The sequence below is a fragment of the Metopolophium dirhodum genome, chromosome 1, assembly GCF_019925205.1.
Source record: "Metopolophium dirhodum isolate CAU chromosome 1, ASM1992520v1, whole genome shotgun sequence".
In the NCBI taxonomy this organism is placed as follows: Eukaryota; Metazoa; Arthropoda; class Insecta; order Hemiptera; family Aphididae; genus Metopolophium; species Metopolophium dirhodum.
Window position 1 is genome coordinate 91,619,014 of NC_083560.1, and position 19,460 is coordinate 91,638,473.

General features: G+C 28.0%; 2 protein-coding genes across 2 annotated transcripts; one reads left to right on the plus strand and one right to left on the minus strand.

Annotated features, from left to right (window-relative positions):
• The first annotated feature begins 1,507 nt into the window (after positions 1–1,507).
• Positions 1,508–3,906, plus strand: LOC132945421 (putative nuclease HARBI1). The gene is made up of 3 exons (XM_061015162.1): positions 1,508–1,741; positions 1,822–2,028; positions 3,009–3,906. Exons 1-3 carry the CDS (start codon positions 1,508–1,510, stop codon positions 3,789–3,791), a joined length of 1,224 nt encoding a protein of 407 aa, XP_060871145.1. The 3' UTR covers positions 3,792–3,906.
• A 267-nt stretch (positions 3,907–4,173) lies between these two features.
• Positions 4,174–18,597, minus strand: LOC132945430 (uncharacterized). The gene is made up of 3 exons (XM_061015173.1): positions 18,214–18,597; positions 15,948–16,394; positions 4,174–4,335 (listed from the first exon to the last, which is right to left on the minus strand). Exons 1-3 carry the CDS (start codon positions 18,595–18,597, stop codon positions 4,174–4,176), a joined length of 993 nt encoding a protein of 330 aa, XP_060871156.1.
• Between the last annotated feature and the right edge of the window lie 863 nt (positions 18,598–19,460).

A 19,460-nucleotide genomic window follows, 5' to 3' on the forward strand; every position in this document is an offset into this window, starting at 1 on the left:
TATCAATTAATGTACCTATATAGCAATAATATAGGTAATTCTAATACAATTATTTTTTTCGTACATTAATTTTTACACTAAATGTGAATTTTTTTAAAACTTTTACGAAATTATCTTACTACACAACTCTATTTCTGTATAAGTAAATCTCAAATATCATCACTAAATTTTTTTAATGAGTAACATTATAGGTATTATGAATTTTAAAATTCAATTTAAGGATCTTACTAAAAGGTATTCTAAAAAAAGACCCGGACAAAACCCTGCCTGTAGGATAATTAATCCCTGGAAAAATGTCTTTCAATTAGTTTATTAGTTTTTTATTAGTTATATTATAATGTCATAATATTACATGTAATATTTTAAAATACCTAAATATAGAAATTAAAATAATATAAATTAGACACATATAGGTAAAATCTATTTAATTATACGACATTTTTTCATTTTGGTAGGTAGGTACTATACATTTTTAATATAGCCTATAAGGTAGGTACCTACTATTGTCTATTTCCTTATTTTATATTTTTATTTCTATTTCATAATTTGATGGTTTTCAAGTTGTTAATAATATTATAAACAATAAAATAGCTTATGGCCATAGTTGCCGGGCTCAAAGTTCAATGAAAAAAAAAACAATAAATTACAATTACATGAATATTTTATATACTAAATAACAATATTTTGTGTAATTACCTACCTATTGTTATTAAAAAATATGATATAAAAGTACAAAAATGACTAATTATATTAACTTAGTAAAGCACGAAAAGACAGTATGTTAAAAACAGTGTTGCGTAATTATTGATTAATAAAGAGGAGGTATAAAATAGCCGGAAATGTTGTACCCGACATTATTTCAGTCGAAAATATTTTATCCGAACTGTATTAGCCGACACATATTTCGTCCGAACTGTATTGTATTACATAGTACCTACTCCATTGTATTACTGTCGGCTCAAATACGGTTATGAAAAATTACGTGTCCGCTAAAAAACAGTTCGGACAAAATACTTATCGGCTAAAATACGGTTCTGTAAAAATATTTGTCGGCTCAAATACCGTTCGAATAAATTACGTGTCGGATGATTTATGGTTCTGCTAATATACTTGTCTACGTTATTATATTTCGGCTGAAACTTTTTCTGTTGTTTTACGCGTTCCCTTAATAAATATCTAATATCAATGATTCTGATAATTTATAGACAATTGGAAATTTGGAACATAATCATTGAATGTATACTGTATAGTGTTTGTTGGTAAAGCCGCGGTCACACGGTGATAGTAAAACGCGATAGTCACTATCGATACTATCACGATAGCTACTATCACTATCTCAATAGTGTTCACACGTCTAGTATAATAAATAACTTATACTGTGATAGTTTCACTATCATCTAACATAATAATATGGTATTACAATAAAACTAATTTTAATATTGTTTGTTGATTGCAAAAAATATATTATATTCGTTGAAGCTTTTGTATTTTTTTTCATAAGTTTAAAATGTCATCTGAACAAATTGAGATTGCTATAATACAAATAATCGAAGAATTACTTGTTATTAAAAGAAAATACGGGGCACGTGAAAAAAGGATTTGGGTTAAAAAATGGATTAAACGTAGAAATCAATTTGGTGCATCTAATACACTTCTAAAAGAGTTAGCTGTAGAAGATCCAAAAAGCTACTTCAATTTTTTAAGAATTAATGAAGAAATGTTCAACACACTACTTGAAAAGGTACATTCACCAACTGGATCAATTAAATACACTCCATATATCATGATGTAAATAATAATTGTATTATTTGACCTAAATAGGTTAGACCCAGAATTCAAAAACAAGATACGATGATGAGGTGTGCATTGCCTCCTAAGTTGAAGCTAGAAGTTACGTTACGTTACTTAGCAACTGGGGATTCTTTCAAAACACTGCAGTATATATATAGAGTAGGAGAATCTACCATATGTGCATTTTTACCTGAAGTTTTACATGCAATATTTGAAGAATTGCAGGAGTATATTAAGGTAAAGGAAGAAACATTTTAGTATCTATTAAGTAATTTAATTAAATATTTTAACAATAAACAAATAAACTTTTATGTTTTAAAATAAAACAAACATAACTATAAACTTCATAACTAAAAGTAACCAAGTACCTAGTAAATGTGTATAAAAAAAACAAAATAAAATAAACATAACTGTGAACTTCATAACTAGGTAACTAGTAAATGTGTATAAAAAAAACAAAATAAAATAAACATAACTGTGAACTTCATAACTAGGTAACTAGTAAATGTGTATAAAAAAAACAAAATAAAATAAACATAACTGTGAACTTCATAACTAGGTAACTAGTAAATATGTATAAAATCTCTTGTTGTATTAAAAATAATCTATTTAGTTGTTTTCCCAATTATTATAAAATAAAGAAATAGCTGAACTAGATTCCAATAGGGGTGGACTAATTTCATCCACATCATCAATTTCATTCTGATTTACTATGTGATATTCAACTGAATCATCTGATGAGATACCTGTACTTGATGTTAATGGTCTTGAAATTGTTTCAGCTTCAAGTCTAGCGTTAGTTATTAAACCTTGAATTTTTTCTTGAAGTAACAGACCTTGTTTTATTGGCAACTTTTCAAGTTGAGCTGCAATATATTGTCCAAAAATTGAAAATTCGTTGTTGGTTGCCTTTTGAGCACAAACAGATTTTAATGTCTCAACTGCATAGTTTAATGAATTGTCAATTTTGCACATTTTATTACTAGCTCTTCCACTATTTTTTTGAGTACGTTTAGTTAACTGAGGTGTAACTTGAGATGTACTTGTAGATATGACAGTACTTTCTGTGGATGCATGGTTTGGTTCTTCACTTTCGTTTGTTGTACCACTTTCTTGGGATGGAGTAGCAATAGTAGTTTCTGAATATGTATTATCCTAAAATAAAATATGAATAAATAAATATTTATAAAAATTAAATGTACGCAATATTTTTTTAGGTTCCACGTGAAAAATCACAATGGCAAAAAATAGTTCATGGATTTGAAAATATTTGGAATTTTCCCTTATGTATTGGAGCTATTGACGGGAAACATATTGTTATTGAAAGTCCATCAAATACGGGGTCTGATTACTACAACTACAAAGGTACTTTTAGTATTGTACTATTAGCCTTAGTTGACCATGAATATAATTTCACTTGTATTGACATTGGAAGCTATGGAAGTAATTGCGACGCAGTAATATTTGCAAAATCATCTCTTAAAAAAGCGTTAGAAGAAAATAAATTAGATGTACCAAATAATTGTGTGATTTTGGGTGACGAGGCTTTTCCGTTGCAAACATACTTAATGAAGCCATATGGAAGACGTAACCATTTAAGTATTCGTGAAAAAATATATAATTATAGACACTGCCGTGCAAGGCGAATAGTTGAAAATGCATTCGGAATTTTGTCTAGTCGTTTTCGTGTGTTTAGACGACCCATCTCATTAACACCAGAAAAAACCATAAAATTAGTGAAAGCAGCTTGTGCATTACATAACTGGATTCGTAAGAATGGAACGTCATCTAACTCTATCTCAGTCGACATTGAAGACACAGAAATGGGACATATAATACCAGGATCATGGCGTAAAGATTCCGACCATTCAGGTTTAATACATTTAGGAGCACCAATGCAACGAAATTTTACAACAGAGGCAAGACAAAAAAGAGATTATTTTGCTGACTATTTTATTGGGGAAGGTGCTGTGAATTGGCAAAACCAAATGATCGACTAAAAATATAATTTTGTTTCATTATAATATACTATACTTACTAAATTTGTTTCTGATTCCCTAACACCATCAAAATTCCTTCTCAAGAAACTATGAGCTGTGGCAAACCAATTTAATTTTGGAGCATATATGTTAGCTGTTCCAGATCCGGTTGACATGGATTTTGATATTTTGGCCACTTCTTGATTATATGTACACCTAATAAAATAAACAAATAAGATAGTTTATAATTTACTTTTAACAATACATAATAATAATGCATTAATTTAATTTTGTTATTAATTTTGTTACTTAAATACAACTTTTGGTATTATTTAAGTATTAATTAAATATTATTATGTATAAATGTTATCCTATGTTAAAATACAATAAAATTAATCAAAATTTACCGTATAATTCTGATCTTCTGCCTCAATTCTTTGAGAGTGGTGAGTCCTGAACTTTCAAGTAGTTTTTCTTCAGCAGAGTCACGTTTATTTCGTAATTTGTATTCAGGATCACTTTTAAGCCAAAGGCAAGGGAACCTTTGGTACTCTTCCAAAAATGTCTGAATATTAAATTTACTTTTATTCATTTTGATTTTAAGTATAATTTAATATAATATAATTTTAAAAATAAAAATAAAATATAAAAATAAGTGATAACTTATAATAACGTTTTTTTAAAAGTGTGATTGTGATAGTAAAACATTGGTAGTTCACACGATGATAATTACTATCACTATCGTGATATCTACTATCCACTATCATGCATGCATGATAGTATGAGAGTCGCTTTCGTGATAGTTTGATAGTAACTATTGATCAGTTCACACGATGACAGTCTCTCGATAGCAGCTTTCACGATAGTAACTATCGCGTTTTACTATCACCGTGTGACCGCGGCTTAAGAGTCTTTTTTATCGTATTTTAGCGCCGGCTGATATTTATTTTGCTATTTTATTATATAGGTAATAATATATTCAAAAATATTGTCATAAGTGTTGACTTACATTCGCAGTGTATAAAATACACCTGGATCTGGGTTACATACAACTAATAAAACTAGTGATATTGATTTTTATCATATAAATTCCAAAAACAATTATTCATATTATATTTACCTACGATATAATTTACAGCCGAATAATTACTAGAAACTGCAAAATCTTCCCATAATTCAATGGTGTCCCTTGAAAATTGAAACCTAAACTAAATCAATTTTTTTTGGTGATTAGCATCACGCACCGTGGATCCGCCTATATGGACACGGGTAGTATTACGAATAAATGACTTCGGATACTGTACTAGTGTATTCCGAATACATTTGAAAATACTTTTATTTTAAAGTAACCCGAATACGAATAGGAATATTTCTATACAAAAAATTCTGTATTATAACGTATTTTTTCCTAATGTTTTCTAGTAATTATTACAATATCAATGTATAATTCATACTAAAAACCAATAACCTAGTCTTATGTTTATTGTATTATTACTATTAATAATTTTTCTTGATTTCAGTTTTTTTTTATTTCTTACTAATTCGTGAGAATATTTTAAAATATTATAATTTCAACCTATAACTAAACATGAAAACAAATTAAAAAGCTTTGAGCTAACATTTGTGTTTAGAGTGGTTTATATCGAATACCTAACTAATAATAATATATATTTATTAATAATATGAAAACTGAATTTTAGAGATATAATACGCATCACGTGACTTACTTTAACCATACAATTTTAATTTATTATCTTTTTATTAATTACTTATTTATTCTTCATTGTTTGCACAAAATATGTGCTAGAAATAAAAAAATTGTATTACTATAGTTTTGTCATACGTTCATAAAAATGTGATGTAATGGGACAGTAGGTACTGCTTTACCTTTGTACTAAACAGTGGCTAATGGTTGTAATAATATTATAATGCGTTTCAATGTCTAGAGATAATATTTATGATTATTGGCATACAATTTTATTTTTTGTAAATACAAAACTATAAATATTTAAATTCATAGTAGGTACCTAACTTTTTTAATACTCCTTTATGACTCCAAGAGACATGATTCATTATTAAACAATAGATGATTAAATTGGGCTTATATTTATTTTGAATTTAATTGTTAGGTACAAACTGGTTCAACACGATGACAGAACTTTTGGTGGAAAATATTTTGTCATATTATTTACACTCTATTTATCTGAACGGTATATTCTTAAGGTTTTCAATCGCAGTCCAAATAGTGTAATTTGGTGAGTTCAATATAAGTATTTTCTTAATCATTTATAAACTTGATTATAATAATAATATAATGATATCGAGTTTATTATACATACTATAGGATCACAAGGTACAACACAGAAAATAGTGCTTCCAGCTGACGACTATAATGTTATAATTTATTATCTTATCTAACAACGATTATTTACATTGAATTTATATGCCTGACTACAGATGTCGTGGTTTTTAGGTTCGAACGGCGGCCGCAAGTACTTTATGACATCATATTATAATACGCTTATACGCCAACAATATAAAATAGAAACTAAACCGATAATTGTTTGGCGGCCGGTGGGGAGGATACGAACACCATATAAATACGACTGCAGCTGACGCGATGCCCTGCTGTATAGTATACTACGGTATACACACAGGATTGAGACTGGTACCACAGTTGTTAATTTTTCGGAACACAGCGCCAACTCCAAATATCATCGTCTTTGTGGTCTTCGACGTATTATATGAGTACGTATCGTGCTTTCTGTCGCTTAAAAACTTACGCATTGATAATCGAATGGTTGTTAAAATGTATTGTTATTGTTGTGACAATGTATGTTTGGATTGTGATTCATGGAAGCCCGAGAATTGAGCAGATACCGCCAACAACGACTACATCAGATTAACTCAGCGGTGACTTGAGATCGGAAGCCGTGCGCAGACGGCTCGGACGGCGACCACAGATCCGGAATACCTACGATATTCGCAACTTCGGGCAGTCGCTGTATTGCTGGGTAAGTAGGTTTTAAAAATGATATTTGTTTTAATAAAATACAAAAATAAAAATTATATTTAGAGAGTTAGAGAAGAGTTAATTAAATATTAAGTAATATTAGTACCTATTCAATAAATATTAATTATTAATATAAGTAAATTATATATTTATACGTCGTGTAAAACATTGAAAACTGAACAATTTTCGTGAGTTAACATTTTTAGTTATTTATATATACACACCTCCCCCTATAAAATATACTTATTTAATAACAATAATTATTACTAACTATTTATCTTCTTATTTTTATAATAGGTATAATTTTTTTTTACCTAGTTAACTGTTTTTTTTTTCATTTTCGATACTCGAAACGGTAACGCATTGTATTTTAGGAATTACTTATAAAAAAAAATTTGCATGACGCATCAAAATAATGTATAACGTATTTACGGTATCGCGTCAGTTATGTTACTATCGGTGGCGGCTCGTGGTTTGGACGACTGGACGATCGCACCCCCAACTAAAATTAATTTAATGAAGAAAATTAATTGTTTAATATTCTAAATTTTACATTTTTAAAAAATATTGCAAATTTTTAAGTAGTAAAATAGTTATAAAGTACCTACTAGTTAGTAGTTACTACCTACTTTACATTTGTCTATTACATTAATATTGTCGTGTGCGAACATTTAATCTGGTTATATCTCTCAGATACCAGGAGCAAATATGTACGCCGTACGCATGTACACACGAGCAGTGTTTGGACGACCGGGAGCGTCGTCTGAACAATATTCAGAATTCGTATATAATAACTTATAAGCGACGCTCGCAATCGTGTGCGTGCGGGTACGTTTATTGTTGCTGCGATGTTATATTGTTATATACGGGTTTGGATGACCGGCAGCGTCGTCCTTACAGTAAAATATTTATATATTACTATATTGGGTAATTTTTTTTTAAAATTAACAGCGTTGTCGGTTGCAAATCGCTATTATTATTATTTTAATTTCCATTTTCTACTGCGACCCGCGACAGTGCGACTATATAAAAAGTAAGATGCATAGATATATTTTGGTATGGTAAGATGCATATTTTTGTATATTTAAATAATTTGTTATACCTATGACTACCGCTATTATATTTAAAGTCGCACACCAACCACCAGCGGAAACGGCATTTTATTTTCACTTCGATAGTAATTAAAGATGGCTAAAACTTACTCATTTACGGTTAATAAAAAAGGTGAAAGGTTATAAAAAGATTAAAAATATTATAATAGATTCATATAATTAATTTTTTTACAGTGGAGGATCTTACAAATAATTACGAATATAATTTTTCAACAACGTAGGAACCATCCTATGTGTAAACCTGCCAGCTTTCGTGTATGTTCATACATTCGCCAGTGTTTGGCAAGTTCCTTATAAAAAGGAATTCGTTCCGTTCCTTGTTCCTGATAAAAAAAATTCGTTCCCCCGTCGTTCCTTTGGAAAATGAACGAGTTTCTTTTTTAGTTCTAAATGAAATAAAAATTCTTATTTAATCATTAATATATTTTTTTTTATATGCATACTTCTTACAATAAAATATGTTGAAATTACCATTTAATTTAACTAATTTTTGTGGTTAACAATAAAATTTAATTTATCATTGAGTAAATAGAAAATCTTTTTGTTAGATAAGTCTCCCTACTACTATATTAAGTCCAAAAAATGTGTTTTTCTATTAAGATAAAGGTATTTCTGTGTTTTTATTTCTTGATTATAACTGAAAGTATCCTGATGTTAAAATCACATACAATTTCATTATTTTATTTATTTAAATTAGATATAAGTCGGTTAATATTTAAAGTAGAATTTTCAAGATATTGTATAGGTAATTTTATATAATATCATTCATTGTGATATTTTAATTTAATACCTATTTAAAACGTAGATTGTTTAAAATATAAACTATTCCATGGAAATGTGGCTTGTTCAAAAATCAGTTTTCGAATTTTGTGTTAAACAATTACTGAAAACCATGTACATTCATTATGGAGAACGTCGCAAATAATTATAATAGGAAAATTGATTGTAATTATAATAATTCATGATAAGTACGATGCGATAATTATATCGATTATATACAATCGAATTAGCGGATAGCTTTGTATTGTCGTGAATGCATTTTAATGATTTTTATTAACTGATTGATTCAAATAACTTAAACATTTGTAAAGTCTATCTGATTATATTTACTTTTATACATCAATAACTATATATATTATCATATGGGTATGATATATGATTCAATTTGGCATATTTCATAATGAATATTTATAAATTGTTAATTGTTAAGTACATAGGTAATAAGGTTAAAACAATATGTTGTTTTCACTAAGGTTAATTTAATAACAAAAGAGTATTTCGGTGAGAAAATCGCATACGATTCTTCCAATTTTATTTATTTAAATTATACCTTTATAAGTTTAAACGTTTAATTGTTTATTATATAAAATATAAAATAAAAATGTGATTTTCAAATACTGAGATACCAAAAGTTATATTGAATAATTAATTACTTAAAAAAAACTTTATCATTGAGAAACTTGCTTATAGTTTATTGAAGTAATATTTAAAACTATAAGATTTAACAATTTAACATAGTCAGTTTGCAGATAGAAAATGTTTCTGTTCCATTTAACTTTCCATAATATTGTATAATATTATAATTAGTAATTCCTCATTAGGTATATAATATAAGGTTCAAAAAATGTGTTTTTTTCCTTGGGATATTCTTGTAATTTTTGTTATTTGATTACTACTAAAATTTGCTTGAATTTCCCGGGGAGTAAATCGCATACAATTCGACCGATTTATTTATTAAAATTAGATTTAAGATTTAAGGTGTGATTCCATAGACGCACAACCGCACCGGTGCGGCTGACGCAACGCGGCTCTATTTTTGCCGCACGAGTCGCACGGCTCAATGACGAATTCTCTACAAACAAAATTCAACGCAAGAGACGCGCGGCGATTTTTGTCATACGTTTGAGCGCGTTTGAACTGTTTGCAAGTGGGTCGTGTTTATAAAGATTTGTTTTTATAATATTACTGTGATTTGTATTATTTGTATTATAACAACCATGTTGAGTAGTCAGAAGAAAAAAAATATGCAACAGAGAAAATTCACAATTTGTTTCTTACTAGAAAAATTGAAGGAATTTACAGTATATTAATAGAAAAACATTTATTTGAAGATGACCAAAAATTTAGGGAATTTTTTAGATTGAGTTGGGATCAATTTGATTACGTATTAAATATTGTTGAAGAACATATCAAAACTAATCCTTATCTACAATCGAGTCAGACAACCCATTACGCCAGCTGAAAAGTTATCAATTACATTAAGGTGAGATGTCAATTTTTTCTTTTTAGAAAATTAAAAAACATTCATATAATGACAATGCATTACAGAACTTTTTCATGTAATAATTTAAACAAAGTCTATAACTGTCTATGATAAATAAACAAAAAAAATATGGTTATATTATGGTGTACTGTTTCACATTCATCAAAATATAAAAACATAAGATCATAAAAAAATAATCCGTAATACTAGACTTTAAAACTGTATAAAAAAATCTTGGTTAGCGATTATAATAATGATAAAATAATAAAATAAATCTATAAAAAACAGATGCTAAAATGTCTTATAAATTTATACCATACTTTTTTTCCTGCTCTGATATAAAAAAATCTAATGACGAACTGTAATACATGTTAAGAAATATTTTAATTTTATTAAAAAAAAATGATTGTGTAATATTAATAGTATACATACAGTCCATAAAAAGAAGTCGGGTTCAGTATATTTTGTTTTGAACATGCTTGTGTTTTTCTGTCCACTGAACTTAAATGCATGATCGTATTTTTTTTTTATCTATTTTTTTTTTTATTGTCATATCCATTTGTGTATTTTGCTGTTATAAAAACTCATTATATGTTGTACGTCTATATGGAAATTGCTCTTTATAACATTATATATTGCAGTTTCTATGATATAAACTTTTTGTTTCAGCAAGTTGTTTCCAATAGGAGGGGTTTTGCTGAACTTGTATTTTTATATTTAAATTAAACGCAAGTATTTATCTGAGGATTGGAAAGTTATTAATATTATTAAATATATAGTACATTGTTTAATATATATATATATATATATATATATATTTACTTTATATATATGGGAATTTATTTGAACCTAGTCTCTTGTCAAATTGTATATTTTGTTTATTTTGTTTATTGTGATGTCTGACCGCAAATCAAAATTCCAAATCACAGATTTGGTGAGCTGGTTTGATAAATTAATTTTATAATAATTTGAGGAATGATTCCAAATCGTATGTATCATAATAATTTTTTTTCCTTGAATTATTTTATGTGTCAGTATTTGTGACAATTTTTATCACTAGAACAAATGAACAATAAATCTTGTGCATCTGTAATTAAACGTATGTTAAATTTAAACAATGTGCAATGCTAAAATATTATTTAAATTATGAATTATTACTGTAGAATGACTCATTGCAGTGTTTGTTATGTACACATATAAACAAGTTAAGAAGAGAGCATCACTGTATGAAAACTGGTTAGAATGAAATTGTATAGCTTTCGGTAATGTAAATAACATTCTGTCACATTCTATGAACTCATATTTTGTATATACCTACTCTGTAAAATTGTATGTTTGAATTGTATTGTGTTGATTGTAAGTATACATTTCAGGTGGTTATTTGAATAACTTACAGATTCACTTGTTGATTTAAAATAAAATTTTATTCATAATGTTTAAATTTCCGTTTGAATTCAATGAATTTTTTTTAATAATTCTGTATTAAAGAATACCGTCACTACAAATCACATTTTGTTTGTATTTATTTAATACCGTCGGAAAATTCAAAATATGTTGAATGTTGCAACACTCAACATATTGCAATACAACATTCTTCATGTAGTGTATACTATTTTCTATGCTATAAAGAAATATTTTAATTGTAAATAAATGTGTGTTTAAGTGTTATTACTTTCAAACTAAATACTCACGATTCAATGCTTGCAACCATGTTTAATTTATCGTAATCTAAATTCTGAAATATATATTTTTGGATTGTGATCAATGTAATTATCACATAGATAATTACAGAATTTTTTTAACTTCGCGTCATCAGGAACGACTGACATAAAATCTTCAATAAAGCTTTCGCTTACCTCTTCTGCATTTAATAATGGCAAACCGAATATCCATTTTAACCACTGTCCAATTTCACTGTTGACATCCTTGTATTCAATTGATAAACCTATAATATAGGTAATAATAATAATAATAATAATAATATGTAATAATGTAATAATTAGTAATTACCAACGTTTTGTATATGCAGCTACCAACTTTGAGTCAGATGAAATATACATCCAATGATCTTCATTTGTGGCCATACAAACTTTGCTCCTACATGTATAGCTTCTTGAAAATCAAGAACAAGTGTAGTTGGATTGAAATGTAAATTTTGGACTTAGCATTTTTCTACAATTCATCTAAATAATTTTCTGTTTCTTACAGATTCGGTTTCATTTTCGTGATTATGTGAACTTTTATCTTTTACAATCATCTTCATGTCACGATCAACATACATTTTTGCGGTACACTTTTTATTGACACATTGCCATTTATTAGCATCTAAGTATTTAACATACGCTTTATTATAACATTTACATTTTTCATATAAGACTAATTGATTTTTAACATAAGTGTAAATGTAAACATAAACCTTTTAAATGTTGTTATTATTGTATAACATAAAAAAGTTCGGCGGAGTTGATACGCGGCGCAATCGATACACGCCCAGAAAATCGCATACGATTATTCCAATTTATTTATTTAAATTATACCTTTAGAAAATTAAACTTTTAATTGTTTAATATATAATACTGAGATACCAAGTGTTATATTAAATAATTAATTACTTAAAAAAAACTTTATCATTGATTGTAAAAAAAACTTTATCATTGAGAAACTTGCTTATAATTTATTGAAGTAATATTTAAAATTATAAGATTTAATAATTTAACATAGTCGGTTTGCAGATAGAAAATGTTTCTGTTCCATTTGACTTACCATAATATTGTATAATTTTATAATTAGTCATTCCTCATTAGATATGTAATATAAGGTTCAAAAAATGTGTTTTTTTTCCTTGGGATATTCTTGTAATTTTTGTTACTTGATTACTACTAAAATTTGCTTGAATTTCCCGGGGAGTAAATCGCATACAATTCAACCGATTTATTTATTATAATTAGATTTAAGATTAAGTTATTTTATTTAATAAAAATAAAAATAAAAATATAATATAGGTACAATATGGAACATTCTAACGAAAACATTTTATTAATATTTACATATTATATAGTTTGCTATGTCTAAAAATTAATACATAAATCTCCAAATCAGATGGAGTTTTTGAATTTTCATGATATTTGAATTAATTTATATAAATAATCTGTTAACATAATAATGTTAACATTATAGTTAGATTTAAGATTAAGTTATAAATCGTTTAGTAACAAAATAAAAACAGTAATTAGTTTTATAGATTTTTATTAAATGATAACTTCAAAAAACTTGAATATTAATTCTGGAAAAACGTGCATAGTATAATTAATCAATTTTGTTATAAATAAATTAAGCATTTGACGATGAAAAAATTACATAAAAATATTATAGCTGAGCATTCAAGCGGCGGAGAACAGGATTTTCATTGTTAATGTTAACAGATTATTTATATAAATTAATTCAAATATCATGAAAATTTAAAAACTCCATCTGATTTGGAGATTTATGTATTAATTTTTAGACATAGCCAACTATATAATATGTAAATATTAATAAAATGTTTTCGTTAGAATGTTCCATATTGTACCTATATTATATTAAGCTTGAAAAAATGTGTTTTTTCACCGAGGTTGATTCTTGTGATTTCTATTACATTATTACAACTGCAAATCGCCTGAGTTGCATAGCGAGAAAATCCCATACAATTTCTCCAATGTATTTATATAAATTAGATATAAGGTTGTTTTACAATGTTTATAGTTCATCTAATCGGTTTTTAAGTTTTTTGTTATATAACAACTTCAAAAACCATTATTAATTTTTTTAAATACAGTTTTTATATTATTATTTAGATTCAATTTAGCATAGTACAGATAGAAAATATTTATTTTATTATAATAAGTCATAAAAAGGTATTTAATGTATACTGAAAATGTGTTTTTTTTAATGGGGGATATTGGTGTTTTTTGTTACTTAGTTACAACTGAAAAACACATGAGTTCCTTGATGAAAAAATCATTTTTAGTTTTGTATTGATATTATTTGTTTAATCGAATGATTGGGTATACAATTTACATTTGTATTTTGTATGGTGACAAATATTATGCTGTTAAGTTTTAATTTATATTGAGTATTGTAGTTTAATTTAAATTTAATGCAGTACCGCCAGTACCTAAACATTATTTTTAGTATATTATTGTCGTTGTAGACGTTTTGTAACCCACACTCTTACCAGTGGCACGTCAAGAATCGAGATAACATAATAATACTATCGCTATAGTACGGCAATACACCGTGCTGTACAGCTTGTGGATATTAATAACTATTTGCTTTATCTATTATATATATATATTATATTTGTTTACTATAGTATAAATAGTATAATATAATATTAAGTCAATAGAATTCGACGAGTTGTTTTACATTTCTATTTCGTCAGTCGCGACAAATGGATCCGGTCTCATTATGTAAGTGCATATTATTATTTGTATAACCGACGTTTATTAATATAGGTAGTTAAGCAACGTGTTTTTATTAAAAAAATTAATTTTATCATAATATAAGTACTAAAGTACCTTTTGTATTGAAGAAAAATAGGTATGTTTAATTAACGTTCAATAAATCGCGTTTTGTCCCGTCTCCCGTGTTTTTTTTTTTAATATTCTATTTAAATTTCTCAAGTATTATAGAATCAGTCATCCTAGATAACACAAGGGTGGCCAAACCTCAGATCGCATTGACTCATGCGGCTCGGGTTTTAACATTTTCACTAATATAATAATAGCTAAGTACCGATTATTCCTTTTTCTACGTAACCCGTTAAGGTAGCCACACACGGTCCAGTCGGCCTGTCAGTTATGGCTGCACAGGCCGCCGGAGACCGGTCGGCCGGACTGACGCAGCGCTCACATACGTTCCGGCGAATCTGTCCGGCCGCGGCAAGTTTTATATTGTATTTATTTTATACTGTAGAGACATGGCTACCAACGAAGACGCGCTTGCTGTTTTAGGGTTGTTGATAGCCATGAAAAATAATAAAATTAAAAAACGTAAACGTAGACTGTGGTGTAAAAATTGGTTACAAAAAAGAAACGAATATTCTCACATTAATCTGTTGACCGAATTCAAGTTGTTTCCGAAAGACTGGCATAATTACTTGCGAATGGACAAAGAAACGTACTTCCAACTTCTTTCATTAGTGACACCATTCATTAAAAAAAAAGATACAGTTATGAGGAAATCAATCTCCCCACACGAAAGGTTGACAGCAACGCTCAGATTTTTAGCTACGGGAAGAAGTTACGAAGACCTTAAATTTTCAACTATTATATCACCACAAGCTCTTGGGTATATTATACCTGAAACGTGTGAAGCAATGTATAAAGTATTACATAAAGATTACTTAAAGGTAAGGACATTTTTCGTTATGAAAATAATATTAATAGTTTACAAACATAACATATATTAAATCCTTTATTTTTAAATATAAAAATGAGTTATAGAAAAAGCATGAAAAATAAAAAAAAACTGGATCCCTTTTTTGGTACTAAAAAATAGATGATGAAAAAACAAAATTATTACTTTTTTATCACTATAATATAGTAGATAATTTAAATCATGAAAACTACAACTAAAACTCAATGGTTATTATTATTATCGTTAGTAAAATTGGAAATATAAGATACAAGTGTGTGTCGAGAGTTCTCTGATGAACTTTCAATTTGAGGCGAATGTTGCACTGAATTGAATGGAATAAACGATTGATTGTTGAACTCCGTCTGAATCCGTGTTTGTGGGTAATTATATACTTCATAACTTTTATCGCTGCCAGTGGAATGACTTGTTGAAGGAGAAGCTGAATCATAACTATATGGTCCATAGTTTTGTTGGTTTTGTTGCACCAACTTGTGTGAAATAGTTAAATTATTAATTTCAGCTTCAAATAGAATGTCATTGATGAGTTTTTCGGCCAAAACTCTCTGTGAATTAGATAAATCACGCAACTTCATAGCAACGTTTTTGCCAAATACATCAAAACGATCGTCTTTTATTCGGGGCTGCTTGAAATGGTCTTTTACACTAAGCAAAACTTCGTTTGTTAGCGCAGATTGATGTGATGTATTTCTGTGTGGTCTTTGGCGAATGCGTTGAGTTTCATGCGATATTGATGCTGGTGTACTTGTAGTGAAAATCGATGCATTTATGTTATCTGTATCACGGTCTGGTGAATTAGTGGTAACTGATTGTGTTTCTCCCTAAAAAAATGCGACTATTTAAAATGGTAGCAAGGTTTTTTTTATTAAATTAATAATATGTATAGGTAATACTTAAATAGTATGTGATATAAATATATGTATTTTTTTCTATAAATGTCAATCAAATTTAATTTGTTTAGTAAAAAAGCTAGGAAATTAATATTTAATACAATAAGGCTCCAAATATATGTTACAATCAGTACCGTTCTTAGAGGGTGGCGTGGGGGGCGGGTGTCTCACCCCCCCCAATAATGATTATTTAATTTTTAGTCGGCAAATTTGATACTTAATTAAAATTATCGGCATCGTCAGTATTTTATGAATATATGTATTTATTATTTCCAAAACGTTTTATATGTTGTATTTAAATGTAATACTTTTATCTACATAAAATATAACAACTTATAGTAACTAATAGTAATAATATTTAAAAAAAAAACCTATACAAATCGAATGTAATAATATAATTTATGAAATGTTTAACTTTTATAGCTAAATTTTGAAAAAGTAAAATAAGGTTTTACGTACTACGTATTATAGTAACCAAAAAACGACATCCACTTACCCGTTTTTTTTTATTTATAGTTTCCACGAACATCAGAAGAATGGAGAAATATTTCTCAACGTTTTGAGAAAAATTGGAATTTTCCGCATTGCCTAGGGGCTATGGACGGGAAGCACATAAGCATTGTTCCTCCAAGTGGAAGTGGATCGGAGTTCTTTAATTATAAAGGCCGTCATAGTATGGTTCTATAGGCAATAGTTAATGCAGATTACCAATTTATAATGTGCGATTTCGGAACGAACGGTAGAATTTCGGATGGTGGTGTTTTAAACAACACGAAATTTTATGAAAAATTTCAAAATGGGGATTTAAAAATTCCAGACATGGAGACAGTCAAAGATACTTCTAGAAAGCTACCATACGTGTTTGTGGCAGACGATGCATTTCCTTTGCAGATAAATATAATGAAACCCTTCAGACAAGCTGCTTTATTTTCTATTGAAAGAAAGGTATTCAATTATCGGTTATCACGGGCAAGACGTATTGTCGAAAATGTTTTTGGTATCATGGCAGCAAGGTTTAGGATTTTCCACACACAAATTAATTTAGATCCGAAAAATATTGATTCTATTGTTATGGCTTGTTGCGTACTGCATAATTTTTTAATGAAGTCAGCGCCAAACACATATGCACCTACAGAAGTTTTGGATCACGATGATATAGAAAAAGGAATAACAACTTTTGGGCTTGATTCACAAGATTCAAACATGGATAGACTAGACCGAAGAACGCAAGGAAACACAAACAATGCTGCTAAAAACGTTAGAGAGGATTTTATGAGTTACTTTTCAAATGAAAGACAAGTTCCCTGGCAACTTAACTTTGTTTACTAATATTTAAATACATATTTTTTTTTATATATTATACAATAACATATTTATTATTTATTAATAATAATCAATTCTGAATGAATTTTGTTGTTATAAAAAAAGAGAAATATCTCATTATGAGATTTTTTTTAATTATCATTATTATTAAAAATATTATTATATACCTAATTATTTATAATTTTTATTATATTATTATTTATAATTGTGTATTGTTTTTATAAATAAACAATTTGCGAAAGTAGATAAAATTGTTGATGTATGTAGAATGTAGATAGCAGACAGCACCACACCACTACCAAAATAAATCTTAAATTGGCAATAACATAATATCAATTTATAAATAATAATATAATCTATCTAGAAATATCAACTATCAAGTAAATATTGAATTTAACTTAGTTCATTTTATTTCAATTAAACTTACTTCAGAGGCACTATTCTCGTCATCACTTGCAATATTTGAACGCGAATTACGTGGTGTGTCTTGGTCGTCAAGAAAACTTAACATATTGTAGTACCATAATTTCGGCTGGTAGACATCGTCTGCTCCTGATCCTGTCCTAGTTGATTCCTTTACTTTTTTTAACTCTTTCCGGTAGCTGCTTCTCAAGTTATTTATTTTTTTTACTACCACTGACTTCGTCGCAGAAGAGCCAATTTCTTTTAGCTTTTCAACTAAAAGTTTGTAGGCAGCGTCCCTTTTGCATTTATCATGGTATTCTCTAGATTTTATTTTCCACAAACAATGTTCGCTTCGGTAAATATTAATAAAATCTTCAATACACTGAGATTCTTTCTCTCGAGACATTTTCTAATGACAAAACTTGACAAAAGTGCAGAGCAGTGCAATATGCAGTGTAGTAGGCACCTATAAACACGTGGACTGTGAAATAAAATTAAACCGTCTGGCAATTTGGCCGGACGGCCGGAACCCATACACTTTTCGATACGCCTGCGTAGTCCCGTGGTCGACCGGATGGACGAACGAGTTTTCATATTATAGGAATACTAAATAGTAGGTATAATATACATATTATATACTACTGTATGTAACCGTATATCTATTAAAATATTGAACTTACTTTATGTTGCATTAGTATCTTTCTTCATATCATCTAGCATATTATGGCAATTATGATCCTTCACACAGTCATCTAATATTTTAATTATGTGACTGATTTGTCATAAGCGCTTAACACGTTATTGGTATCCTTATAAAGTTTAAAGTCAATGTGAACCTTAAAAAAAAAGTGAAAAAATGAATGAATGAAAAAAAATTAATGCAATGAATTTCTATATCTATAATTATATTAATACACTATATTAATTATTTTTATACTAGAGGTTTTCACTCTTGAAAACCCAACACAGTTTAGACCTAATGTGTCCATCTAATAAAATATTGTTTATGCCTGGCTAATGATATTGGCCGAAAAAATACTTTGGTATCTTGAAATTATTTCTTCAGTTCATGAATGACATCATAAAAACCACATCAACATTATTTTATTAAATCGGGAGTATAATATAAAGACAAATATTTCTAAGAATAATTTTAATACCTAGTTATTTGTTTTAAGTAGGTATTATAACAACATAATATGTATTTTTATTATGTATTATTGTATTTTTAATTATTGTTATCGTTATTTTTAAAAACGTTATTCATTA

Bases quoted from the DNA above. Each gene is read 5' to 3' on its own strand.
- LOC132945421 (XM_061015162.1), top strand. From the start codon at position 1,508: ATGTCATCTGAACAAATTGAGATTGCTATAATACAAATAATCGAAGAA. The intron at 1,742-1,821 runs GTACATTCACCA...TGACCTAAATAG, and splicing joins TCAACACACTACTTGAAAAG to GTTAGACCCAGAATTCAAAA. The intron at 2,029-3,008 runs GTAAAGGAAGAA...ATATTTTTTTAG, and splicing joins AATTGCAGGAGTATATTAAG to GTTCCACGTGAAAAATCACA.
- LOC132945430 (XM_061015173.1), bottom strand. From the start codon at position 18,597: ATGTCTCGAGAGAAAGAATCTCAGTGTATTGAAGATTTTATTAATATT. The intron at 16,395-18,213 runs GTAAGTTTAATT...GCATTTTTTTAG, and splicing joins ACGAGAATAGTGCCTCTGAA to GGAGAAACACAATCAGTTAC. The intron at 4,336-15,947 runs GTATATAATTAC...TTTAATATTCAG, and splicing joins GCAGCGATAAAAGTTATGAA to ACATTTTTGGAAGAGTACCA.